We start from the raw sequence: 27844 nt of genomic DNA, 5'->3' as shown, positions 1-27844 counted from the left end.
TAGAAATTACAGTATTACTGGCAGCTGGATGCCAGTAACTTACTGTAAATTTAAATTTATGTTATTTACTGACAACAGTTTGTTCAAAGTTAAATGGACATTAAACATTAACAAGTCTTTGTCTTACAGAATAAAAATATAAAATAACAGCTTCATGCAAAGCATTCTGGGAACCAAAAATCCTCATCAACCTTTTTCTGTGTTTTTCCTTCAGATTTTGTTTCCCAGAATGCTTCGCTTGAGGCTGTTATTTTAGTTTTATTCTGTAAAGATACAGACTTGCTAATGTTTAATTTTGCAGGTTGCAGGTAATTAACATAAATTTAAATCTACAGTAAGTTACTGGCATCCAGCTGCCAGTAATACTGTAAATTCTACGGAATCTTTTTACAGTGTAGTCATTTACATTTAAAAGGTTCTAGCTTAAGTAAATTTAAGCACGCCACAGTCAACTTTAATCATATAAATCAGAATTTGCAAGCAACCATGTTTTTCATATATTTGTTGTAACCATGGATGAATTTCTCAGCAGTTTGACAGCATCCTCACAAACTCTGCAAAAGACAACCATAAAAGCATGTTCAGGTCTTTGTTCATACTGTAGATCCTGTCAACTCAAATTGTAAAGTGAAAATATGCTTTATATAACAGCACTTATCTTATGTCTCATGCGATTGAAATGGTCAAAATTCTCACCTTCAAAGTCTACTGTACCATCTCCATTGTTGTCCGCCTCTCTGACCACAGCATCAATTTCTCTGTGGTTCATGTGCTCTCCCAGTAGTTTACTCATGGCACACCTTAGCTCTTCTGTAGTGATTGATCCATCACCATCCATATCAAACTGTAGATAAGAAAAAGTATGGATTGCAGCTATCTATGTAACCAAATGTAGTTTATATTGCTCAGTTGATAGAGCATTGTGAAGGCAGCACAAAGGTCATGGCTTAGATTCCCACATTATGAAGGATTTACTTAAATGCTGTATAAAAGTATATTTTAAAAGCTGTGTATATGTTGAAGTCACTTCAATATCAGCATCAGACTAATGCACATCATTTAAGGATTTAAAATGTGTAATATTTGTATCCCAGTCTAGACAATTGTAAGTAAGCAATTCATAGGTTGATTTTGGCAGAAAGACAAAAATCTGAAAAATCGCAAAGCCGAAAGTGTCCATAAACACTGGAGCAGCCATTAGTTTAAGTGCATAGCAACATTAGTTTAACCTGTGGTGTGAATTTGGGGCAAAACTTATTTATCTATCCAATATCAGATGGGGGGAGTGCTCAGGAAACATGTTGAGGGAATATCATTATTTTTTAATATCATTTAGTAAGAGTAGTGATGCATAAATGATACCGTTTATTAAAACTAAACCGGTTATGTGACGGGTTGGTTGCTATATGATGCTGTACCACCACAAAGGGGGCCGGGAAAGCCTGGTGAGAGTTTTAGCACCTTCTGTTTGAGTAAATTCATACAACCTTTTAAAGGATGTGCCGAATAATACTTACTTTGCAAAACTAACACATATTTCTTTATTTTGTCTTCTCACCTCTTTGAAAGCATCTCGTAGTTCCTTCACACCAAGCATGCCTGCTGTTTCAGCCAAAAGCTTTGGAGCCATCAACTCTACAAAGTCTTCAAAGTCTACCCTTCCTCCTACTGAGAGAAAATTAACATGTTATTATCAAAATTTCCCTTGCATGTTGTTTTGTTTTATATTTTTTTATTTTGTATGTGCTGATTATTGTGCTGATAAGTTTATATATGATTATTATGTGTATTAACATTATCCAGCCAGGCTGTTAAGTGAAAGTAAAATAATAATGATGATGATGATGATAACCGTGTCTGCTTGATTTCATTATTAAAAATGTATGCCACTTACAATTCATGTTAATGTTCTGGCCTAACTCGATTAGTTCCATCTCAGTTGGCATATAACCCATTGTCCTCATCAGGTTTCCTAGATCCTTACAGGTAATGAGTCCATCCTTATCCTTGTCAAACTCATTAAATGCCTCTCTCAGCTCTAAAACAAAAAGTTTACAAATACTCCACAATAATGATGATCAAGGCATATAAACAACATGCTGTATATCAATATAGCAACAAACCTAATGCCATCAAATGGTAATACTTCAAGAAAATACTAATGCCTATGTAATAGTTATTGTCAAAGTTCTTATTGAAACTGTTCTTCTAAAAATATTTTATTACAGAAGTACATTTTAATAACTAATACATAGATAGGTATTTTGAAAATTTTTGATGTATACAATAGGATTTAAATGTCTAAGAACACATTAAAGGAAAACACCACAGTTTTTCAATATTTTACTATGTTCTTATCTTACCTCAATTTAGATTAATTAATACATACCTTTTTTTTCAATGTGTGAACTTTAATTCCATGTACAGCGCTTCGTGAATGTATTAGTATTTAGCCTAGCCCCATTCATTCCTATCGCTCCAAACAAAAGTTTTATTTTGTGGCACCATACTTACTCGTGTAACTACTCATGTAAATAGGGAAAACATTCAAGTGTTTTGTGGCTTCTAAATTTATCCCAGTTTGGATCCTAAGGAATTAATGGGGCTAGGCTAAATGCTAACACATTCACGAGGCCCTGTACAAAGATTAAAAGTGCACACATTGAAAAAAGATAGGTATGTATTAATTTGTCTAAGTTGAGGTAAGAACATAGTAAAATATTGAAAAACAGTGGTGTTTTCCTTTAAGAATCTGGGATTCAAAAGGTTACACTTTATTTTACAGTGTCCGTGATAATTATTTAGTTAAGTACTGAGTCAATAATGTACTTACTATAGGGTTAGGGTTTGGTTTAGAGTTAGTTGCATGTTTATGCATAAACAACTGTTATTAAGTGCATGTATACTCTCAGGTACAAGAAGGTACAAACCTTATCACTAGGGTGGTACCTTTTCAAAAAGTACACTTTTGTACCTAAAAGGTACCTCAAAGGTACATATCTTATTAAAAGGTACTGTCCCAGTGACAACTTTTGTATTTTATTTCTGAGAGTGTACATGTAAGACACTGTAAAATAAAGTGTTACCCAAAGAGATTTTATCACTTAAAATCCTGGCTAAATATTAAAAATCTGCATTTTTAATAATCACTTACAGTAATCACTTAAGCAAAGCAAATTTGTGATAATGACCCTGTTAATGCCTTTGTACAAAAGGTCAGATTTATTTGGGTCCCAGTGTATAATTGCTTAGCACACTGTTTTATTAAGGCTGAAGTGCAAAGTAAATGCGTGCAAATATTAGAAGATAATACAGCTGACAGGTTGTATTTACCTTCAATTTCATCATCTGCCAACTGTCTGTCCTGCAAAATCAAAAAAGCAGGTAGGTTAAGCCTCTTAAACATGCTTGATGCCACAGTCTTCATTTTCATATAAATCTAAAAATCCTAATCTACCTGTCCTGCCCTATTTTGATAACAATAAAACAGTGCACTACAATTAAGAAGCCAAAACTCAATGGCACGTTTATCCTTTTTCAGATGAATTAGAGGATTTATCGGCTAAATTTGACTAAAGCTTTACTGTGATGACAGATTAAACCCTACATGATTTTTATGGAGCTGAAAATAATTATCTTTTTTTTAATCAGGCCTAACTTACTGTACCCACTTCAATACACTAAAAAATCCGTTACAAAATTTCTTATTGCATTTCATTTCTGTTTTTCCTCAAAAGTTTCCTTACATTTGTTTAAAAAAACAAACAAACAAACAAACAAGAAACATGCCAAATAGGCACGACTGACATTTCTCATTATAATAAAATTCATAATATAGTTTGCAATATTTGTAAATTATTTAATTAACTCTCTCTAAAATATATATTTATTTATTTGACTCTCTTTGACTGATATATCAACCATATCTCATTTGTACGAGATGGCTAATTTGTATTTATTTGTACGACCATATTCATACATTTTTCTACAATTTGCTTTTGTCCCTGTGACGTTGGGGTTAAGGGCTGGGTTAGTGGGGTGGTTTCATTACTGATTTTTCTAATGATAACAAAAGTATGTTTTTTTCCAATTCACTTTGTATGAATTCATGAAATAAGTACTAATTCTGTGAGATCAGGCTGGATTGATAGTGGTTGCACTTTAGGTTTCTAATATGTCCTATACTAATATACACAAACAATGCATACAATGTAAAGACTGTGTACATGTTGTTACTTTAAAGCATTTGCATGATCCTAACCCTAAAACCCACCCCTAATCTTAAATCTACCATAAATGTACCCAAGAAGCACAATGTATTATAAGCTTTTCTTATGTAAGTATAGTTAAAGACACATAATATAAAGTGTGACCCATAGTAGATAATGAAACATCATAAAAAATTATAACACTTACAATTTTGCCTCCCCGTATGAAGATGCATGCAGTCATGGCTGTAAGTAGGATTTAGCTGATCAGAGTGCTTTCAGTGAACGGCGTCTGTCCTGAGCTAAAAAAAAAACAAGGATTTACACAATCCTGCAACTTAAATGCATTGCACATTATAGTTCTGTTTATTTTACTGTTATGTGGATCGCATTTGCTTGCATTTTAAAAATGGCCTTTAAGTTAAATACAGTCACATTATACCAAATACAATATTAAGTTAAATATTGTAAAAAATATTCTTACCCTTTTCCGTGCTCAGTCCTGAGTGAAATTCATTCAGTTTGTCTTTATCTGTTGGTCTTTTTTTTAGCTTTGCCACTATTTCTACAGCAGACTCCGTTAGTCAATTGCTATGTTGACCTTCCTTCTCAGAGAGTTGATTGGATGACTGCATGTGAGAGCTTTTTGTATGGTTCAAAAGTAACGGGGGGGGGGGGGGGTATACTGACATCAATCTGAAGGATGCACATCATGATATTACTAAAAAATCTAACTAAATATACAATACCACCCTCAAAGAAATATGTTAACAGTAGCTTCTAAAGGATAGGTAAGATATAAATTTCCCAGAAAACATATTAAAGGGGCCATGTCACAGGACTTTTTTAAGATCTCAAATAAATCTTTGGTGTCCCCAGAGCACATATGTGAACTTTTAGCTCAAAATACCATATAAATAATTTATTATAGCATGTTAAAATTGCCAATTTGTAGGTGTGTGCAAAAATGTGCCGTTTTGGGTGTGTCCTTTAAAATGCACATGAGCGGATGAAATTCAAACACTGATCACAATGATGGTGGTTTGTTGAAATTGAAACTCAATTGTTCTGTGAATTATTTTCTCTCTGCACTAAATGGCAGTGCTGTGGTTGGATTAAGGGGTGGTTTTATTATAATAAGAGCTCCTTATGACATCATAAGGAGAGCCAAATTTCAACGACCTATTTTTTCATGTGCTTGTAGAGAATGGTGTACCAAAACTAAGTTACTGGGTTGATCTTTTTCGTATGTTCTAGGTTGATAGCAGCACTAGGGACCCAATAATAGCACTTAAACATGGAAAAAGTCAGATTTTCATGCCATTGCCCCTTTAACAAGTAACATGATCCTGTACAAAAATACTCATTTTTTTTGCTATTAATGCTGTATGTTGGGCAGTTTTTGCTTAATACAAACTAGGGACTGCAAAACTAACACAATACATACAAACTTTCATTGCAGGAAAACAATACACAACATTAAGGGCCCTATTTTAACGATCTGAAACGCAAGTGCAAAGCGCAATGCGCAAGTGACTTAGTGGGTGGATCTTGGGCGCTGTTGCTATTTTCCCGGTGGGAGAAATAACTCAATAAGGGGTTGGTCTGAAGTAGGTTCATTATTCATAGGTGTGGTTTGGGCGTAACGTCAAATAAACCAATCAGAACGCTATCCAACATTCCCTTTAAACGCAAGGGCGCAAGTTCCATGGCGTGTTGCTATTATTATGACAGATTTACCAGGCGCACGCCAGGAGCGGTTCACAGCCGAGGAGACCGACGTTCTTGTAAGAGCAGTCAAAGACAGAGAAGTTGTTTTGTATGGGGATAGGAGAAACCCGCCCAAATCAGCGTAGGTTAAACAGGCGTGAGAGGAAATAGCCACAATTGTCTCATCAACAGGCATCCCCATCGTTGAGCCAAGCACTACAATGATGTCAGTAGACGGGGGAATCCCAAGTTTGCCAGCATAAATCAGGCACGCCATGTAACGGGAGGTGGTTCTGCCTCAGGACCTGACGCCAGCAGAGGACATCGCTGCGTCCACACTCACTGCTGAAAGGGTTTGGGGGCTTTGAAATCGGACCCAAGAAACGCAAGCAAGGTCCAAGAACACTTACAAATCAAGTTCATATACATTAAGGTTTCTTATGAAAACATTTTAATTATTATTTACATAAAATAAATGTAATACAGCCACACAACAAACTTGAAATGAAAATATTTTAATCGTTATTTGCATGAGAATTTTTTAACGCAGCCACACAATAAATAAAAACTATCACCACAATGCTCACCACTATGATTTCCCTTATCTCATGTGTTAATATTTTTTATTGTAACAATTTATGATTTGCAAAAATAACTGTTGCATCTGTGATTAGATAAGCAAAGTGTGTGCGCGTTGTGCACGCTATACATTATGGTCAAGCATGCGCCCTTAAAATAGCATAATGAACCACGCGCAACGCGCCACTGACTTTAGTTTTTTTTGGTCAGTGGCGCAATTGTTTTTTGAAACTGCAAAATAGCATCAGGGATGGTTTGCCCCGGAACACGCCTCCTTTTTTGCGCTGAACCGCCCAGGGAGCGAAAGTTCATTACCTAGTTTGCCGACGTCCGTCTGTGGAGGGAAAAACCCGCTGTGCGCCGGTGCAAAATACGAATGATACATGCGTCACTGACAAAGTCAATTGGGCTGGGTGCAAGATAGGGCCCAATAGGTGTAAACTTTCAAATAAATTGAGTTCTCTTTTTGTCTAAAATTTAGTTATAATTTTCTCTTATAAATTTACATTTACATTTAGGCATTTAGCAGATATCCAAAGCGACTTACAAATATAAAGTTTTTATAAATATAATATGAAATAATTGTGTACGTGTTTAATATGGTGTTAATTTTTGGCATGATTGGATAATGTAATAGTAAATGTCACTTTTCACAAATGTTTACCTTTTTGATATATATTTATATAAATTCCTATTTTTTCAATATATCTATACATTGTAACCCTGCCCTTGAAAACCCCATTAGTGTCATTTTTATGATGTGTTTTCTACATAAAATCATCCTACATAATGTAAAGAACATTAAAAATATGAATATATAACATTGATATCTTTAATACTGACTGACTGAGTAAGGTTGTGTTAAAGATTGACATGAAAGTAAAATCGATGAGTAAAATCATCTTTGATGCTCCTAATCTCGTCATTAGATTATGAGGCTTTAGCCTGGGTTTGCACAGACAGGGTCACAGATGGTTATTAAAATAATTTAAGATTATTCGAAACATGATGATCTTTAATGTCTACACATTCATAACCTTTAACTGTTTACCTTGTCACTGTTGCATAAATGCATGGATTCAAAACGTACTCTAAAGTCACAAATCTGTTTGCATGAGGGATTAAGTCTGACGCTTTAGCCGTTAACAACTTTTTATTAATATTTATTTTCCTTTATGCTTTTTTTTAAAGACAGAGGTCGTGCCAGATTGTTACCAGGTGTGCCAGATGAGATCAGTTGTGCCAATTATTACATAAGAGAAGGCATAGAGAAGAAATTAAAGCATGAGAGGGTTTTGTTTAACTGCATTCTATGTTGCAATATGAGAAATACTCTGACTTTGCCAGATGACTTGGAAATCTCTGTTTAATCGTTTGATGGTTGTGTGATTACATAGCACTTGTCAAGTGACCAGACCATGTTAATAAAACCTTTTTGGAATCGTGTTAATTGGTAGCACCTTATTTTTCATGGGGTGAAATGTTATTGAATCTGTGAATCTCTGCCGTTTGTGGTGAAACATTGGAAAGACACCCAAAAACATTTCCTTTTCCATGCTTTTCATGTTCTGATATGTAAATATTGAACATGCTATTTTGAAATGTTAATGCCGAAATTATATTGTGCAGCCCTACTTCCAGGTTTTAAATCTACTTGTTTTCAATATTGCATGTTGCGACACACAATCAGTTAAGGCAACCTACAAGAGAGAAATTAAGTTGATGATTTACTAAAATAAATTGGAAACACTAGGAACAGAAACACTTGGACTAAACAACACAAACCATTGACATTACATCTGCTTTCACAAAGCCGTTTTTGTACTGATAAGCACAGTCCACATATGGAAGGAGAGAAGGGGAAATATGGGAGTTTTGGAGGAAGTGCAATGCCAAGGTGGAGCAGGCGGGATGAGGTGGAGTCTTGGGCCCAGAGAAGTCAGGGGATCCACATAACAGAGCCAAGCTAATAGTGGAAAAAGCCTGACCTTTGCAGTTCCCTACACCACACCAGCTACACACCCTCCTCCCAGACCTCCTTGCTTCTTTGTGTGGCTATTATTTCAGTTTTTGACCCTCCACCACTTAGATTAAGTTTCTTTGTAAGGCACACTTTCTGGTAGGTGGCACCATGCTAAAATTGGCATGACATTGTATCCACACCATGGAGTAGCAACTATTGGTCAATGTTGTGGTGTACAATATGTGCTTTTAATTAGAAACAGCAAGTGCAAATCCAGTTTAATTATAAACTGCATTTCTTTAAATCATCAGCAGTTATGTACAAAATATTTTGCTTAAATCATTGGTGTGTTAAGACACTTGCTGTATTATTTAATATTTATCTACAGTAGATAAAGAGCATTCTCAGTCATGGACAAAACATACACCTAAATGACATTGTAAGGAAACGCTAAGTAATGTATTCATTTCTATGCATGTTAAAGGAACAGTATGTAAGAAATGTATATCAATTAATCATAAAATGGCCCTGATGTCACTAGACATTAAGAAATCTTTTTAATTTCAAATACTTATATCACTCACACAACAGTGGTCTGGCCAGGATATTGTCATTTAAAAAGTGGAGTTGCAGCCCTCAACTGATGTTTATGTTGTCATTTTGTGTATTGGCCACTAGTTGTGTGATTGCAGTACCAGTTTTAGCCACAAGTTTTGTGATTGCAATACCAGTTTTGGCCACAAACCTACATACTGTTCCTTTAAGATAGGGACACATAATGATTTTTACACAGATTATGAATATAATTTGATCTTAACGTCTGATCATGCCTAGTCTTGGTTTACAATCACAGATAAAAAATAATTTATGAAAGAAAAACTCTTTATGTGTGTTGAGTCCAACAGCAAATTGCAGGTGGGTCCATAGATATGTATATAAAGGCTAGATGGCTCAAGGCGGAGTCAGCTGTGTCGTCACTTGGCGGCCATCTTAGGTCAGTGCTGCCATAGTGCTGCTCCCTGCTGCTGTGGACGGAAGGTGAGTGACATACGCCAACTAAAATGCTCGTAACTTGCTGAATTCTTGACGGATTTACAAACGGTTTGGTTTTTTACAAACGTTATTAACGTGGCTATAATTCTGGATGCTTTAACATGTTTCATGAATTTTTTTATTTATTTTTAGTATACGTATTCAGTATCATAGGTACATCTTTGACGTTTATAACAAACCAATCCGTTTGAAAATCGGTAAAAAATTAAGCAAGTTATGGTCATTTAAAAGTACCTGCATCATTAAAACTCAATGCTACGAGTGAGCGAGCGCCCTGTCCTAAGATGGCCGCCAAAATGCGGACGTTCCACTCAATTGGCCATCAGCGCGGACGAGCCATCTAGCCTTTATATACATATCTATGGGTGGGTCCCCATCATTAGAAAACTCTTAATTTGTACTTTACGCGCTCTTCCGGCTTCCGGTCGGCTCCCGCCCCATTCCGCCATCATGAAGTCCTGAACAAAAAGCGAATGAGACCGAAAAACAGGAATGGGCTTGTCGGTAACAGAATGAGGTGAATTAACGAATGACAGCGACGGAATGTCAAAACCTGAAGACAATACGACCGGAAGAGGTGGAATATCGGAATGTGATTTGAAGTGTTTATCTGCTTTGCTTGACAGCCAGCTGATTGTGTCCGTTAACGGTTAACAGCATTATTATTTATTACAAACTACTGATCGGAAAAAATAGCGGATAATCAAGATCATTACAATAAAAATAGATGGATCGCTAGTCAAATCGCTTTGTGTGAAGTGAGAACGGAGAAAAGAGGCCAGATTTTCCTCAGGCCAGAGTCAGAGAGCTAGCTGACTTTAGCTAGCTACAGTGGATCCCATAAACCACGGTAGGACGGGCTCTGTAAATAATTGAATGCATTGGTAGATGAAATGCACGGATGGAAATATCTCTATATTTCATTGTCAACCACATGTGACCGCTGCAGCTATTTAATATTGCATGCATTTGGGTAATTTAATTTTCGGGTTTACACAATATGCTGTTGGAGATACGCCAGTTTTTATGTATGTTCACGTGCAAGATCGCAGCAGTTGTTGGACCTTTCATTGCATTTTCTTTGATGTTTAACTTAATGTTTTAAAATGACAGTGCAACCATACATTATACATGTAAGCTATTTATTTATTTAGTAAGGTAAAGTGTTTAATTCACAGTATTGACTAAGTTAATCGTGTCGTGCATGTAACTTAACTTATATTTCTCTTTGCTTTATCAGTCACACATGGTGTGTTCTCTTCCGAAGTTATTCTTTTTCTGTCAGTTTATTAAACTAATCTTTCATGTGTTTTAAACATAGCACAAACCTTGCATGTCTGATCTTAATCTGAATGCGAATAGGAACTTGATGAAAAAGTGTAAATCTCTATGGTGACCCAGGTGTCTGGTGCAATGCTGTTATGACGATGAATAATAATCACTATTACTCTTATATTATTGTTAAGATAATCATTATATAGTGCTGTCTAGTGTATTTACTTTATAAGTGATGGTCGTTGATGTAGCAAAGTGCCTTGGTCTCGGAAATGATCTTTTAAGATTTTGGTTTGATAAGATTACCATTCTGGTTAGTAGTTGACGTGTGCAGTTTCTATTATTGGAATCAATTACTTAAGATTTTGTCATGCATATTATAGGCTTAGCCTCTTATATGAGTGTTTCTATATTTAGGGTGTGTTATTGCTAAGGAAGTCCCTTTTTGTGCTGAAATGTTGTACCCATACATTTTTTTGTCTTTCATTGTTGTAGATGTTACATCAGGTATTAAGTTGCAAACTCTTTTCTGTGTGTGTGTGTGTGTGTGTGTGTGTGTGTGTGTGTGTGTGTGTGTGTGTGTGTGTGTGTGTGTGTGTGTGTGTGTGTGTGTGTGTGTGTGTGTGTGTGTGTGTGTGTGTGTGTGTGTGTGTGAAGGCGCTGGCCATGCCGTCAAGTGTGCGGGCTGGGAATCTAAAGGACCCAGAAGTGGCTGAACTTTTTTACAAGGAGGATCCGGAGAAACTCTTCACAGACCTACGAGAGATTGGCCATGGCAGCTTTGGAGCCGTCTACTTTGTAAGTGGCCATTATGACATTTAGAGCTTGAGTACAGATCAGTGAACTGAGATGAAGTGATTTGCTGTGACTCTTTTCCCCTCCTGTCACACTTCTCACGTGTTTCTGACATTATTTGTTTGCATCTTATAGGCCCATGACATCCGCACCAATGAGGTGGTGGCCATTAAGAAGATGTCTTACAGTGGCAAGCAGTCTAATGAGGTGAACACACACAGACACTAACATTCACACTAACATTTTTCCTTACCTTTTTGTTAACAAAGAGAAATCATGTGAACTTATGCATGCATTATGTAAACGGTATAGAGATGATTTAGTGAGTTTCCTGCTTGGGATTTAAATTGTTATAAACCCCCTTATGAAAAAGGCTGTTATTAACATGCGTTTTCATCGATCGGATCACAAATGGACGACGTTAATGCCAGGTGTAAACAGTGTTCAAAAAGTTTTGAGCTCATCCACTTTCGACCACTTTCAACCACAATCAGAGGTAGTCGAAAACCCTTTCGATCGGATTGCTTTTGTAGTGTAAACGCACATGTGGTTGAATGTGTTTGAACAGCCACAGGCGACCGCCTTCTCTCCGCCCATTTATCTATTCTGAGGTACTGAACACAATGTTTTACGTCTTTTCTGACTTCTGGCACGAACATATGGTGAACAGCGCTATTTTTAGCCTTTCATTGATAAAACTGAAGCGGCTGATCTCTGCAGTTTCATTTTGCAGGCGTGTGAAAGTTCATCAATTGCGCTGAATAGGCTCTTATATATACATGTACAAAACACTGGGCAGCATGTTTACTTACTACACAAGCAGCAGACTCCAACATAATATTAGTTTGCGTCTAGTGCTGGGCGATAATTCGATAACGCTAATTTTACAGATGCAAACTTTTTCGATAAAACGATAAGGACAGTTGGATAAGTGATCAATAATGTTTACGCACTGTGCGTAATGTTGCGCGAGCACTTCCGGATTCGGCATGCGCTCTACAATCACAGTGTCAGTTAGACTTGAAGGAGTGGAAGATGAGGCAAGTTATTCATTTATTAGTAGAGACCTATGATTTTCGCGATGCAGATAATGCGGACGGAATCACGGAATTCAAATGCGCGGAAACAGTTTCTTGTGTGTAATGTTGTTTGATGCGCAAACAGGGTTCGTCAAACACAACAGACACAATAGGTGCAGTATACTGTACTTTCATTCAGCGTCCGCCTTGCGCACGCACACGTCCGCACAGCTTTAAAAGTATATTTACAGGACATTCACAAAGGAACCTGAGGAAAAACAGCAGATCCAACACTGCAGTGAATATAGTGTTTGCGTATGTGCGCTGCCACAGCAATGTGACACCATTTATCAGCGTGTATAACTCGTATATGTATAACACACGTGATCACTGAACTAAGTTTTCTTTCTTGTTTAAGTGAACATAAACAGCTGTTACTCAGTATATTGAAACTTAAAGCAGTCTGTCTTGGTTCTTAAAGTGACAGTAGTCTGCTGCTTTTGTGTCAGAAATGTGTTGATTTCATAACAAATAGATTTACATTAAATACAGATGCATGAACATTAAAACAAGATTTTAGTATTTGTATTTGTCATGTTCTGAATAAAAAGTAGTTTAAACCCACTATTAACTGTCTGGTTTTTAAAATTTTCATTCAGGAGCAAAAATCTGCCTTTAAATTTGAAAGGAGTAAAGATTTGTTATTTATCGTGATAATTATCGATATCGACTGATATGGAAAACATTTTCTCGATAATTTTTTGAGTCATATCGCCCAGCCCTATTTGCGTCCATATAAACTCATCATTACCCTCGCTCGCGTTTAAATGACAGCGGAGAGACTCGCCCTCCATCTCGACAGACCACCCCTTTACAGTTTTCAGGACGAAGCGGTCGAAAGTGGACAAAAGAGACGGATTTAAAAACCAGGCGTAAACATGATTTGTCTCGTCCACTTGTGATCCGATTGATGAAAACACAACTTAATACCAAGTCTAAACAGCCCCAAAATGAACCATGGTTTTACTATACTTAAGTCAAGGTTACTACAGTTTTACTAATCACAGTTTATAAAATCATGGTTTGTAAGCCACACATCGACTTTGATCATATTACTATAGTTTACCATGGTAATAAATTACATTTCACCATAGTTATGCAAAGATCTTCCGCAAAATAAACACAGATTGGCAAGTTACTTCTTAATGAAACTTAATGACTTTATTACAGCAGTTATAACCTAATGGCATGTCTGCGAAGTCTTAAGTAATGTACCTCACCTACATCAGTTTGCACATTTACTCTGTTTTCTTTATGTGCATCCTTGTTGTTGGAGGTGTTGTGTAATCAGGAAGGAAATAAAAATGCATAAGGATTGAGCACTCATACTACACTTTTGTGATCTGGGCCTGAGCATGCTTGCATTATTAATGCAATAGTTTTAAAGAAAAAATAAACACTTTTTCTCAGTAGACTAAAGGTCCATTGTAATTATCAGTTTGTGCTTCATGCGTCGCTGTGCAGACTGATCATAATATGACATGAAAGTAACACAAGCGATTCTCGAGCAGACTGCTCAATGTGGTTTTTAATTGCTGTCATGGTTATTTGATGTAATACACTGATAGGTCTGTGACGTCCTACTTGAACAGCTATTATTTTGGGTTGTTTGGGACACAGTGACACACGGCTGCATGTAATCCTGCTGCATGGATTAGAAGGGGACAGCTGAAGTCGCGTGAGGAATGTTAACAATGCATAATTGAAGTCAAGCTTACAGAAATGTGCTCTGGAACGTTTAGTGCTCACACCCGAGCTATAATAGAATATATTTATTTATTTGAGGTTCCGTAAGTTCATTTGATAAATTTGCTCATAGAAGTTTGTAACAGACCCAAATTTCTGCTGCATAGTTACATTTTGTCCAGTTGCCAAATATGTTACTATATTTAATGTAGTGATTACTTCTCTCTTTGGCGGTATGACATTTCTGCACGGTGTCAGAAATGTTAGCATGTCTCTAATAAGATCAGTCACAAACATGATCCTGCACGATCTAATGTGTTGGGTCTTATTAACCCACTGTCATTTATTGTGTGCAACACTTTTTGTCAATTTTGTTCATTTCCCTGCTGCTAAAGAACTCTTAATGCTCACATAGCACACGCTGTTTCTGCATTTCTGGTGTTAATCTGGAGTACCTATAGAGTAGTATTACATCCTTTATATTAGAGATCGACCGATATATCTGTTTTCCGATATTTTCCCCGATATTTGAGCATTTTCCGATGATCAGATATCGGTTTTGTAATATCGGATTGACCGATAAACGAGAGAATTGAGAATTGCGCGCTGAACGCATCTGAGGAGAGGAATCCACAGCAGCAGCGTGCACAGAAAATATGAAGGCGGAGTGACGCGACTTCATTAAAAGGTCTTTGAGTATACTTACTTTGCATATGAGGCATTTATAACACATCTTATTTGTGCATTAATGCTTGTTATGTTAAATAAGTTGATATATTAAAAGCAATGTATGCAGCTTGTCCAAGAATAGAGACAAACTCACAGAGTCACGCTGATCCATAAGATCCGGTCCCAATAACGACGTAGCTTTGCATGAATAAAACAACCATGAATTAATGCTTTGTGGAATTAAAAACGCTAAATTAAATTCGTTTTTCTTTTATTTATGCTTATCATTAGCATCGTAAAATCACGTTCATATTGCTGTTCACTTAAGTTACCGGGGTTCAAGTTATATTAACATTTCCCAGATAAACACTATTTTGCTTAAATATCTAAATAAATGTCTGTGGATATTAAATAATTATATATTACCTTCGCAAGCGGTCACAGTTTGATACAGTTAATGCGTGAGTAAATGCATAAATAAACAGCGCTGTCAACAGCCATTTCATAAACTATAACAACAAAATATTAATTATTCTGACATCAAATAACGTTACCAGTTAAGAAATACAATGATATATAAGCCGTTTTGTTTGTTACTTTCCTGAATGTAGTATTCCAGTCAGTGATATTATTTGTAAAATCTCTTTACTAACTATTGGTTGAAATGTTAAATTTTTTTGGGAAATTAAATCCCAAAAAAGGCACTTAATCCACCTGTTTTACTCTATAAACTATGTAGAATATGCAGCCAACTCCGCTATACTTTTCTCTCTCTCCCGCTCTGTTACCTGGAAACCGCAGCGCGAACTTTGGATCAGTCCATTTCTGACGAAATGATAGGGGTGTTTGGAATGGTCCATGTATTTGGAATATAGTTTCTACATTATTCATTAAATTAATATTATTCTTCACTCTTTCAGACCCCTCTATTTATTACTTTGTATGCAAAGAGGGAGTGATTGTGATGATTATTATTATTATAAGGGTTTGTTCAGTTCAGTCGTGTTGTAGTAATTATGTCAAAATCACAAGTATAACAGTTAATAAAAATCGGTTCAGCATATCGGTTATCGGGCACATAAGCATCCAAATATTTGTTATCGGTTTACAAAAATGAGTATTGGTTGATCTCTACTTTATATCTCCAAAGAGTCTTTAGTTTAATCAGATTTATAAAAGAAAGATTAGCTTTACCGATTCTTTCTTATAATGTACGAAAAAATGAAAAAGGAGGAGTTACTACCACAGGAGGAGCGAGTACGAGTCATGCAACACTATACAACACTGTTTAACTTATGATTCACTTCATGTTCGTGTAATTTATATAATATGCACGCGCCTATTTCCAACATAAGGCAGAAGTCTGTCTTACATCCAAAAACACACTTCTTCTTTTTAATGCCATTGTTGAGATTTGAAATTAAACAGAGCTGTCGCGTGATGTGATGTTTGTAAGTTCTAGCGTCTCCCCCTGATTGACTGGTGAACTTTACAGCTTTTCCTATAAAAATAAGTGATATGTATAGAAACCCCTGAAACGTCAGCTGGATCCATAATCGAAAAAAACTGGCGAAGTGCATTCGGCACAGAAATACTCTGTAACACGCCCAACTGCTTTTTTGACACTTTGCCTACGTTTAGCATGAGGAAACAACTCTATAACTGTGTTAATAAGTCAGAATGCATAAAATACCATTGAACCACCCCTTTAACCCTCTTTAAAGTCCTTGCCAACACTCCTTACCATTTTGAACCTTAAGACCCCTTTTAAGGGTTAAGAGGCTTTCTGAATTTCTTCTTTCTTTAATAGGATCCTTTCCTTCATTTTAAGGGGAAACGCTGACATTTCTAAGAATTTACTTAGAATTTTTGTCACTAAAAGCATCTCTTTACGCTAAAATTTTTCATGAATATAGGCCCTGATTTAAAAGCACAACGTCGTCTGACAAAATCACCATATAACTACCTACATTAAAACAAACAAAAGAGCAAATAATATACAGATAAGTGGCTGGTCCTTGGAAAATCTATTTTGTTTTGATTCATTCAGCTGCTGTATGGTCAATTAAATGTGCTGCTACTTCTCTCTGCCACTTATGGTGCTTTTCCATTGCATAGTTCACCACAGTTTGGGTTGGGGTCAGCTTACTTTTGGGGGCTTTTCCACTGGGTGCAGTAAGTAGTACCCAATAAATGTTTTAGAACCACCCCGGTTGGGGTTCCAATGTAAGCTTTGTTTTCCCAAAAAGTCACTAGATTTGTTACTATACACTTTCCATAAATTAAATAGTTGCTAAAGGTGTCTGAAAAGTCTCTTAAAGGGATACTTCACCGATTTAGCATTCAGCTTTGTATCTGTAGAAACCCAGCAGTATTACTGAATGACCATGTTTCCCTCCATCATTTCCCCCTGAGAGGAGAGATATCTGCATTTTGGTTCTGCAAAAAAGTCCTCCGATGATGTAATATGACGATTTTTGCATCATCGGAGGACTTTTTTGCAGAACCAAAATGCAGATATCTCTCCTCTCAGGGGAAAATGATGGAGGGAAACATGGTCATTCAGTAATACTGCCGGGTTTCTACAGATACAAAGCTGAATGCTAAATCGGTGAAGTATCCCTTTAAGTTTGGAAACACTGGTTTTATGTGTGCGTGATGCAGATCAAAGGCTGACTGACTGTGAGTGACACATTCTTTAGCGAAACAGTGCCGTAAATCTGTAGATATCTTCGTTATAATGAGAAGTTTACAAATATTTTTCGTTTGTTACGTTTTGAGACTGTGGGTGGGACAAATTAGACTGTTGTGGACTGCTGTAGTTAATGGGAAACTGTAAATATGCATCTAATATTATGGCAGAAGATGACAGTTCCCCATGTGGTAGAGTTTTAACAGACAATTGCAGTGTCGTAAATACTGACGTTGGATACACCTCCCCATGGGCAGGGCAATTCACATTGATTTGTTCACTAAAGCCCGGACTATAGTTTGTTTTTTAATGTGTATGTGAACGCACTAGATTTATGTTTGCTGTGTTTTTATGGTTAAAAAAATGCTGTGGTAAAACCATGGTTAATTTTTTATTTCAGCAATAGGATGGCTAATTTGCAAATGTGAAATGTAGAAACTCACCAGTAAAATCTATAGCGATAAAGCAGGTGATCACAAAATTACAATCATTTGATGAAGCATTTGAACTGAATGGCAAAGAAAGCAATGCAGAATGATTGCAATGATTCTTTTCTTTGTTCTTGCTGTAGAAATGGCAGGATATTATCAAAGAGGTAAAGTTCCTTCAAAAGCTGCGGCACCCCAACACTGTGGAGTATAGAGGCTGCTACCTGCGAGAACACACAGCATGGGTGAGTCAGTCTCTGTGTAGGAGGGATGCTGAAAGCATTTGAAAAGCTTTGTTCAGCGAATGTACTGACCCCGAACACTGTTTCCATTTACAACAAAAGCACATCCAGATGCACCACTTGTCACTTACAAACTGCTGTAATAACTTTCTGTTGTTCTTCTTTCCATCTCTACTTTCCATTCACTTCCTTTTTGATCTGTATCTAGCTGGTGATGGAATACTGTTTGGGTTCGGCCTCAGATCTGTTGGAAGGTGAGTGGATGTTTCAATTGTTTCAGGGGTTATGGATGTTGGGACTTTGGGTCGGTTGTTATTGGATGCACTGTCTGATTTCCTGAATCCGTATTGGTACTAGGGCTGTGTATCGCCAACAATTCCCCGATACGATACGTGTCCCGATACAAGGGTCCCGATACGATGCGCATCACGATACAAGCCTATTTTGAATTACATTTTTGTTCAGAATTTAGTAACATTATTATTATTATTATTATTATTATTATTATTTGTTTATTGTACATTGAATAAGCAGTGTTGTAACAGTTGTGTTTTGCCATTCATTTATTAGCTGTTAGAAATATTTAAAATCCCAGAGTTAGTACTTAACTTATGTTTTTTTAAAAGCAGTTTTACAAAGATGGTGCCTTACTCTTGTCTCTCATTATTCTACATCTATGAATATATCTATAAACGTGCAGTCAGACTTAATACTATTTAATAGAAATCAGATTATCAATGTGACAGTTATAGTTAGAAGTAGCTCTGTATCTCTTCTCTAGACATATACTTTTCACATGCAAATCTTTGTCGTGTTTCTTCTCAAATGCGTTAGTACTGTTTTATAAGAGCATGGCTAATAAAGCCCTTTGCAGTAGTATAGGCTAAGATATCTGCGCTTTCATACTGAACTCATTGACTTTAATGGGCGCGCGCGCGAGTACGCGGCTCACTATGCAGACACGTGCGCCATAGGGCTGGGATAAACGATTATTTTTTAAACGATTAATCTAGCGATTCTTTTTTCGATGCATCGATTAATCGAACGATTCATTTTATCAGTCCGATTCGACTTCGATTCGATTATCGATTATCTCCCCATTAATTAACTAATAGCAATTTATACATGTTAATTTACATATCTGAATGTAAACATTTCAGTATATGTTGATTGCTCTTGAAATTTCTAAATAAAAAAGACTATACAAGTGCAAAATAATGCATTCTTAGTCAGAGGTAGCATTTCATAAAGCGTTTGCAGCTCATTCTGTGCTGTTTAGTAACAGCATAAAAATCTCAAGTTCAAATTACTTTATTTTGCATGCATTTATGAGCAAAACCTCTTCAATGTGCCTTTTCATGGTCATACAGTGTAATTTTTATAACTTGATTTGTTTAATCCACATTGTTTTCATGCTGTTCTAGTCCATGTAATGACAGATATAAACACAATTAGACTTAAGAAGCACATACATTATTAAATCTCTTTCTCTTAAGTTTATTATGATAGATGAGGACTCATTTACTGCTGAACAGAGAGTGAATGAAAACGCAGTCTTCTGGCAACAGTGTGTTTTTACATATTTCATTGCTTTTTGTTAAATTGCTCTGTTTAAAACACACTTGGCATCATATTCATGATTTTATGGTAAAATGACACTCTTTCGCGTCAATCCACGAGCATTTAAACCATAAACATAGCACTTTCACTTTAAATGAGCTTGAGCAGCGCAGCAGAACCCACGCAGAAACGATTGCAGCACTGTTGCTACAGAGCCGTGAGCTCGCGCTCCTCATGCGGCAGGGTGCATGCTTGTTAACATGGGCGCTGAAAAAACATGCGCCGCTTACGCACTGCTCACACTTGCTGTGAAGCCGGCGTGGACTGGAGCCACTCGCGTTGCTACTACTCAACGGCGCCGTATTTTTGGGTCTGACGAATCGACGCGCATATTTTGCGTCGACGTATATTTTGCGTCGACGTCGTCGATTACGTTGACGCGTTGTCCCAGCCCTAGTGCGCCAGCGAGACAGATAAGACAGACACGTAAAGTGAAAGTATACCCCACTCTACGTACTCCGCGGGACACATGCGTCTTTTCCATATGGATCACGGATCAACAGAAATTCGTCACGTTACTTTCAAAAGTACATCCAAATCGATATGGAAGGTGCTGTATCGATGCGCGCATTGCCAGGCGTCCAGCACTAATTGGTACTGAAGTTATTGTTTTACAATGCATTGAGTATTGGTCAGATCTCACTGAACCAAATCTGGTGCTTTCTGTTATTCAAGACTGTTACTGTCAAGTAGGGCCACACCAATTGTTGTATCAATCTTTGTCCTATTGATTTGGATTTTTATGTTTTTAAAAAATCTTACATATTGTGCCTTTAAGCGGGATAAAAATGCTTCATGTATTTTGTTGGCGATTATCAAAATTGTTGGTGCATCCAATTAAGCAAATTGTGCTGCATGCCCACTGCCAGCAACTAGCAACAGTAGAGCGATGCAATCTCATTTATTGGAAATGGAAACTTGGTGATTTTCGGCATCACAGGTACGTGGCAGTTGAGCAGAGTTCAAATTAATGCAAATGACGAGTAACTTACTGGAGCAACAACCAATGAGAGTAAAGCAGTGGAGTTCACGTCATCCGTCTTTCGTCATTTACTTAGAGAATGGTTACTCATTTGTTTATAGATGTTACTAGGACAACCAGAATTAGAGACGCCTCCTAAAGACCTCATTGAAAGAGACTAACTACACCAGGGCTCAACATATGGCCCGGGGCAAGCGTGAGAGACATTCGGGCCAGTAAAAAGTAACGTCACTTGCCCGATCGGGCCAGTGCTTCACCCTCAGTCACTAAAATATATTTTCATCAATGTTTATTATTTAACATCTTGGAAGCAGACATTTACTTGGGTAAAACACAACGAAAGAAACGATGCAATATTTTGCACAATTTGCTGTCAGTTTACAAAGTAAAGCAGAAAATTTGGGAGCCTTTTTCGTTGGAACATGTTTGTTGTATATGTATACAATTATATATGACTTTTAAATTAGTATTTTTAAATATGTGACACTGACTTTTTTTTATTGGGGCCAGTGAAAATTTTGTCGGGACAAGTGAAAACCTGAACCACTGGCCCGACCTGGCCAGTATCTAAAATTCTTAGCATTGAGCCCTGGACACACAGCAATGAGGACGCTGACGTTGTGCACGCTTTGTAATACCAATTAGGGCTGCTCGAATATGGGCAAAATCATGATTATTTGACACGTTTAATAACTTAATGACTGTAATGCATTTATTAACATCTCTATGCGCACTAATTCGTGGGCGGGATGACGTCACTTTTTTTAACACTGCTAACAATATCTATATAGCCTACTGTCTACAAACATTAATAATATTAACATTACTATACATCGTTTAAAACGGCCATTCCCAAACTGTGGTCCGCGGACCACTAGTGGTCCGTGAAGGTACTGCAGGTGGTCCGTGTAAAGGCAAAATAAGAATGTATATTTTAATATACAAACTCGTTCATATTTTGGGCGAACGTGAACTGAACGTACTGTATTACTGCCTAATGAACGTTACTGTGAACTCATTAATAGGGACTTTAAGCAACAGACTCTGGTGGAACGGCAACGGCATTCTGGCGTTGTATTGCGCATGTGCGAATTTAACTGCTACTTTGCGACGTTCTACTGTAACGGTCTACTACGGGAGAACAGCTGATTTGCCGTAGTCGCAACAACGTGAGAGATTATGTAAATAAATGTTATGATTCATGGCATATTATGCACAAGGCATAATTGCATCAGTTTATGATTGTACCACAAGTCTTTTATATAATATGTGTTCAAATGTTTTAAATGTAAGCTACTTTTAAAGATTTTTAAGTATTCAACATTTTCAGTATTGCTTAAATCTAGGTTTTTAGACTTATTTACATCATACAATAGTAAAAACTTCTTCTGACAAAAGATTGTCATGTAATGCCAAAAGCAATCCTTCTCTTGCTTTTTTAAATGACAATTTTTTGTATCTTAATAAATGAATACCACGTTGCGCTGTCCTGTTTACGCTTGCTTAGTGATTTTTACGTTCTTGGCTACGGCGGTCTGACAGCATACTTCCGGTCGCCGTAGCCGTTCCATTCCCAGCTGTTGCTTAAAGTCCCTAATTCTGGTGCCTGAACGGCACGCTCTCTCAGTTTAACGTCGTTCAATAGGGTGCCAGATTTTCATATTCTTCCAGGCGAAAACCCGACTAAAACACACTGTAAACAGGCCTTAATGTGTAGCGGAAATAACACCCAATCTGGCAACCCCACCACCAGTCAGTGTTCACCACTCACGTTGCATGCGTCATCAAAACAACACAGACGCGGCTGAAATTCCTGCCGCGCCACTCAAATAGTTTAACATTAAATAACATCATATTTGTCCTAAATCGTTAAAGATTAACATAGGCTGCTAACGCATATTCCGGATCTTGAAATAGACTTTGACTAAGCTCACGCTATTTAACGTGCACATGTGGTGTGCAATACCTGCGAGTTGTCATACACGCAATGGCTCGCAGCTAGGGCTGGGATAAACGATTATTTTTTAAACGATTAATCTAGCGATTCTTTTTTCGATGCATCGATTAATCTAACGATTCATTTTATCAGTCCGATTCGACTTCGATTCGATTATCGATTATCTCCCCATTAATTAACTAATAGCAATTTATACATGTTGATTTACATATCTGAATGTAAACATTTTCATATATGTTGATTGCTCTTGAAATTTCAAAATAAAAAAGGACTATACAAGTGCAAAATAATGCATTCTTAGTCAGAGGTAGCATTTCATAAAGCAATTGCAGCACATACTGTGCTGTTTAGTAACAGTATAAAAATCTCAAGTTCAAATGACTTTATTTTGCATGCATTTATGAGCAAAACCTCTTCAATGTGCCTTTTGATGGTCACACAGTGTAATTTTTATAACTTGATTTGTTTAATCCACATTGTTTTCGTGCTGTTCTAGTCCATGTAATGACAGATATAAACACAATTAAACTTAAGAAGCACATATTATTAAATCTCTTTCTCTTAAGTTTATTAAGATAGATGAGGACTCATACATTTACTGCTGTACAGAGAGTGAATGAAAACGCAGTCTTCTGGCAACAGTGTGTTTTTACATATTTCATTGCTTTTTGTTAAATTGCTCTGTTTAAAACACACTTGGCATCACATTCATGATTTTATGGTAAAATGACACTCTTTCGCGTCAATCCACGAGCATTTATACCATAAACAAAGCACTTTCACTTTAAATGAGCTTGAGCAGCGCAGCAGAACCCACGCAGAAACGATTGCAGCACTGTTGCTACAGAGCCGCGAGCTCGCGCTCCTCATGCGGCGGGGTGCATGCTTGTTAACATGGGCGCTGAAAAAACATGCGCCGCTTACGCACTGCTCACACTTGCTGCGAAGCCGGCGTGGACTGGAGCCACTCGCGTTGCTACTACTCAACGGTGCCGTCTTTTTGGGTCTGACGAATCGACGCGCATATTTTGTGTCGACGTATTTTTTGCATCGACGTCGTCGATTACGTCGACGCGTTGTCCCAGCCCTACTCGCAGCGCTTCTCGCCCCCCACCCGAATAGCCTTTCAAGGTATGTGCAAGCAAATACAAATGCTAATGTAGTAGTCAATGCTAATGTAAACCCTGGTTTGATAAGGATTTAAAGTTGGATATGAAGATGAAATCTGACGCATTTAGCTTCAGTGTTAAAACTGATCAAATAATTGCTGTCTGTGGTGGTTCTATATGGGCTATAATGGCAATCTTTAAAAAAAAAATAATATGGGAAAAAATAACTATAAATTAGTTCATTTTTGGAATTGTGAACTAGTTCAACATTTTCAAATATGAACTATGAACTGAACTAGTTCCTTTTAAAATTTGTGAACTGTGAACTAAACTAGTTCATGTAGAAAGTGAACTTTCCCAACACTGAGAATATGTATATAAATAATTATGATATAAGGTTAAGAAACCTGTTGTACTGATGCGATGACCAGTTATAGTTTTAGTGCTAGTAAGACTATTTAGATTTGCAGATTAATTCAGGACTTTGTGTAGACATATTTCATAAGTAGTATTATGAGGTGGTCCGCGAAAATTCTTGATTACAAATAGTGGTCCACACACACAAAAAGTTTGAAAACCCCTGGTTTAAAAGGTCTACGGGTTTAGCATCAATGCTCTAGCATCATAAATTTAGTATTTTGTGACAGAAATCCAGATGACAAAATGCAAAATATAAACAGGACTTCTTACCTTTGTGTTGATATAATGATTGTTAGTCGAATCCATGAAAACCGTCTAATAGCGTAAATGCAATGACCATTTTGTCCACAAATGCGTATAATCCATGAAATATAGATGTATAGTCTGTTGTTCTTCAGATTTCCCATTGACCATCTTGTAATAGAATAGAATATACAATCTGAGGACTATTTACGCCGGAACACTGTATATGAGATTACACTCGCGTTCAAACATTGTTTTTAATAGTAGGCAGGAGTATAATACATAATATCCAAACAGCGCTGTCAAAAATCTTGACGTCATTTGACTCGCTTGTTCCTCCAGTGACTTCATGAAAAATATTGATAGACAGAACGTTTAGCCGATTAGATAACGAATCCAACGATCTTTGTGTAATGTTTTATTTCCTGGTGTGGAAACTGCATTTTAAAGCTAACATAAAGATAAATTATAATAAGAACGAACGTGTATGCATGTAAACAAAATACTTTTATTTTGGGGGTGACTGGCACTTAGAAAAGGCACTAGTCTTATTGACCTCAAACGTGATACATAACTTCTTTAGACTTGTGGCTTTGGGATCATTGCATTTCTAGGTTTCACACACATCATTAAGTTTTTTAGTAATAAAAAAGGTGTTGTATGTACCCCAGCCTCTCTAGCTTTTTTTATTTTTAACTTAAAATAATTTTGAAATCTAGAAAATGAAGCTCAAAGTGTCTTCTCTCTAATGATACCATAGTTATGCTTATACTCTAATAGTAAGTGTTACAATAGGCTACACGTGTCAAAGCCAGTGGTGCCTTTAAAGTGCTTTACAAATACATTGGTTCGGGAGCACGTGATTTATATTTAAATCACACAATAATTGTTTTACCTTGATTATCTTGTTTTTGTTATTGTTTGAATCAAAAATCGAAATTGAATCAATAACGATCAATTGCAAAGCCCTAATACTAATTCAGTGTTTGTGTTATCACAATGTTGTTATTAATGAATTTCATTTGAAAAATTGTGTTACATTTGTATGATTAAGTCACCAGCTGATGTACAGTGTAAAATCTGTGAGCTAAAATAAAACCAATTTAAAAATCACTGTAATAAAGGAAGATGGACATGAATGCATTTAAATATTTAGCGCTGTTTGGAGAAACAAAACCAGGAAATCGATTTGACCTCTTCCCCTTTCCCTCAGTGCACAAGAAACCATTGCAGGAAGTGGAGATAGCAGCAATTACCCATGGTGCATTGCAGGGCTTGGTATACCTTCACTCACACAACATGATTCACAGGTATGGAGAAGCTGTGAGAAGCAATATTTGTGATTTGGCTTCTCTTATCTTGTAAAGGTGATAGAGTGAATGTATTAGACAGTGTAATTCTCAGCATTTTAAGTTAAGATAAAATAACCTTGATACCCTTAACAAAGCCCTTTTGATCATGATCAAAGCCTTGATAACCTTGGAAGGATATTTTGGAATTGTGGATCATTTTAGAGGTTGTATGTTGTATTTATGATTCAGAAAGGTTATTTCTGTTCTTACAGGGATGTGAAAGCAGGTAACATTTTGTTGACAGAGCCTGGTCAGGTCAAACTAGGAGACTTTGGCTCTGCCTCCATTGTTGCTCCAGCCAACTCATTTGTGGGCACTCCTTACTGGTAAACAAACACTTCCATTAAAATAAGCATTAAGATTAACTTGTATTGTAATTGTAACTTATATGAATGTAATATTCATGACACAGACTAAATATTACTTTTCTGTTTAATTTGTCATGTGATGGTTTCCAGGATGGCTCCAGAGGTAATCCTCGCCATGGATGAAGGCCAATATGATGGAAAGGTTGATGTGTGGTCACTTGGCATCACCTGCATAGAGCTTGGTAAATAAATGCATGCATTAATTGTTCATGTGGTCCTCAATTCATTTTTTAGACTCTTGACAGGTATGGGAATGTACTTTGTACAATATATTACAATTCACAAATGTTTGTTTGAGTGACTAAAATCCAACAAATTCTGTATTATGTGGCAAGTTGCATTGTGAAAATCTAAAGTCAGTAATGGCCACTGCATTTACATCAGTATACTTACAATGGAAATTTAGCAGCTTACTGTTTGGTTGTTTCCTCTTTTTCTGTTACAGCGGAAAGAAAACCGCCTTTATTTAACATGAATGCTATGAGTGCCTTATACCACATAGCCCAGAATGAGAGCCCAGTCCTGCAGTCCAATCACTGGTAGCAAACTTTAACTTACTATTGCACATCTCACTGCTTATCTCTTCTGTTAGCCATTTATCTTTCCACATGGCTCATAAATGTTTCTATTCTGTTTGCCATCTTCTCAGGTCTGATTATTTCCGTAACTTCGTAGACTCTTGTCTGCAGAAGATTGCCCAGGACAGACCTACCTCTGATGTGTTGCTTAAAGTAAAAGATTTGAGGAAGTTTAAAGCTGTCATTGGAACACATTTTACACTTCTTGAAACAAATCTTTATCTGTTTTTTTCTCCAGCATCACTTCCTATGTCGCGAGCGTCCAGTAACTGTGGTAATGGATCTGATAGCACGTACTAAAGATGCCGTAAGGGAGTTAGATAATCTGCAATACCGAAAGATGAAAAAGATCCTTTTCCAGGAAACGCACAATGGGCCCGTTACTGAGGGTACAGAGGAAGAAGAGGTGGGCTTAGCACCAGATGACTTTTATCTTGTTGTCAAAAGAACTTTCATTTTCAAGACCCCAAACAATAAAGGGACATGCATAATCATTTTAACTGTTTATAATAAAGTAGATAAGCTCTGTTTGGAAACATAAACAGTGTTTCGATGGCACAGTTGATCAGTGTGACATGAAATGTATCCGACTGGGTGTCAACCCTCGCTGGCATTGTTAAAAGCTAAAGCATACACTTCAACAATAGGCCTACACGTAATTCAGAGTTTGGTAAACTCTTTGTCTGCTTGTGTTTCAAGCATTTGAAATTTGACTCTTTGTTCTTTTTACCTTTGTGTGCTGTATTCTTTCTGATAATAGATCTGTATAAGGTACATAGAGAAATTTTAAGCCGTTTTAAGTTTTCAGAGATCCTTTGAATCATTGGGGCAATTGA

The 27844-nt window shown here is 36.8% G+C and overlaps 2 protein-coding genes across 5 annotated transcripts in view; one reads left to right on the top strand and one right to left on the bottom strand.

Annotated features, from left to right (window-relative positions):
• Positions 1–400: 400 nt before the first annotated feature.
• cabp5a (calcium binding protein 5a) lies at positions 401–4455 on the bottom strand. Its single transcript, XM_065257552.2, has 6 exons — positions 4417–4455; positions 3334–3364; positions 1895–2038; positions 1559–1668; positions 697–844; positions 401–554 (listed from the first exon to the last, which is right to left on the bottom strand). Exons 1-6 carry the CDS (start codon positions 4450–4452, stop codon positions 526–528), a joined length of 498 nt encoding a protein of 165 aa, XP_065113624.1. The 5' UTR covers positions 4453–4455; the 3' UTR covers positions 401–525.
• Positions 4456–9931: 5476 nt separating this feature from the next.
• The window catches only part of taok2b (TAO kinase 2b), a 38163-nt gene continuing 20250 nt past the window's right edge, over positions 9932–27844 (top strand). For 2 of the 4 annotated variants that reach the window (XM_065253425.1, XM_065253423.1), the window contains exons 1-11: positions 9935–10090; positions 11446–11586; positions 11719–11790; positions 18281–18382; positions 18588–18633; positions 25924–26020; positions 26275–26388; positions 26521–26612; positions 26876–26969; positions 27080–27161; positions 27247–27414. In XM_065253425.1, the coding sequence (XP_065109497.1) occupies positions 10043–10090; positions 11446–11586; positions 11719–11790; positions 18281–18382; positions 18588–18633; positions 25924–26020; positions 26275–26388; positions 26521–26612; positions 26876–26969; positions 27080–27161; positions 27247–27414 (1056 nt within the window). In that variant the 5' untranslated portion in view covers positions 9935–10042. Of the gene's footprint in view, positions 10364–11445; positions 11587–11718; positions 11791–18280; positions 18383–18587; positions 18634–25923; positions 26021–26274; positions 26389–26520; positions 26613–26875; positions 26970–27079; positions 27162–27246; positions 27415–27844 lie in introns of all 4 variants that reach the window. The other 2 variants (XM_065253424.2, XM_065253426.2) reach the window with 2 other exon arrangements.

This window comes from Paramisgurnus dabryanus, chromosome 1 (assembly GCF_030506205.2).
Source record: "Paramisgurnus dabryanus chromosome 1, PD_genome_1.1, whole genome shotgun sequence".
In the NCBI taxonomy this organism is placed as follows: Eukaryota; Metazoa; Chordata; class Actinopteri; order Cypriniformes; family Cobitidae; genus Paramisgurnus; species Paramisgurnus dabryanus.
The sequence above is the reverse complement of the archived record's forward strand: the minus strand, read 5'-3'. Positions and strand labels throughout refer to the sequence as shown.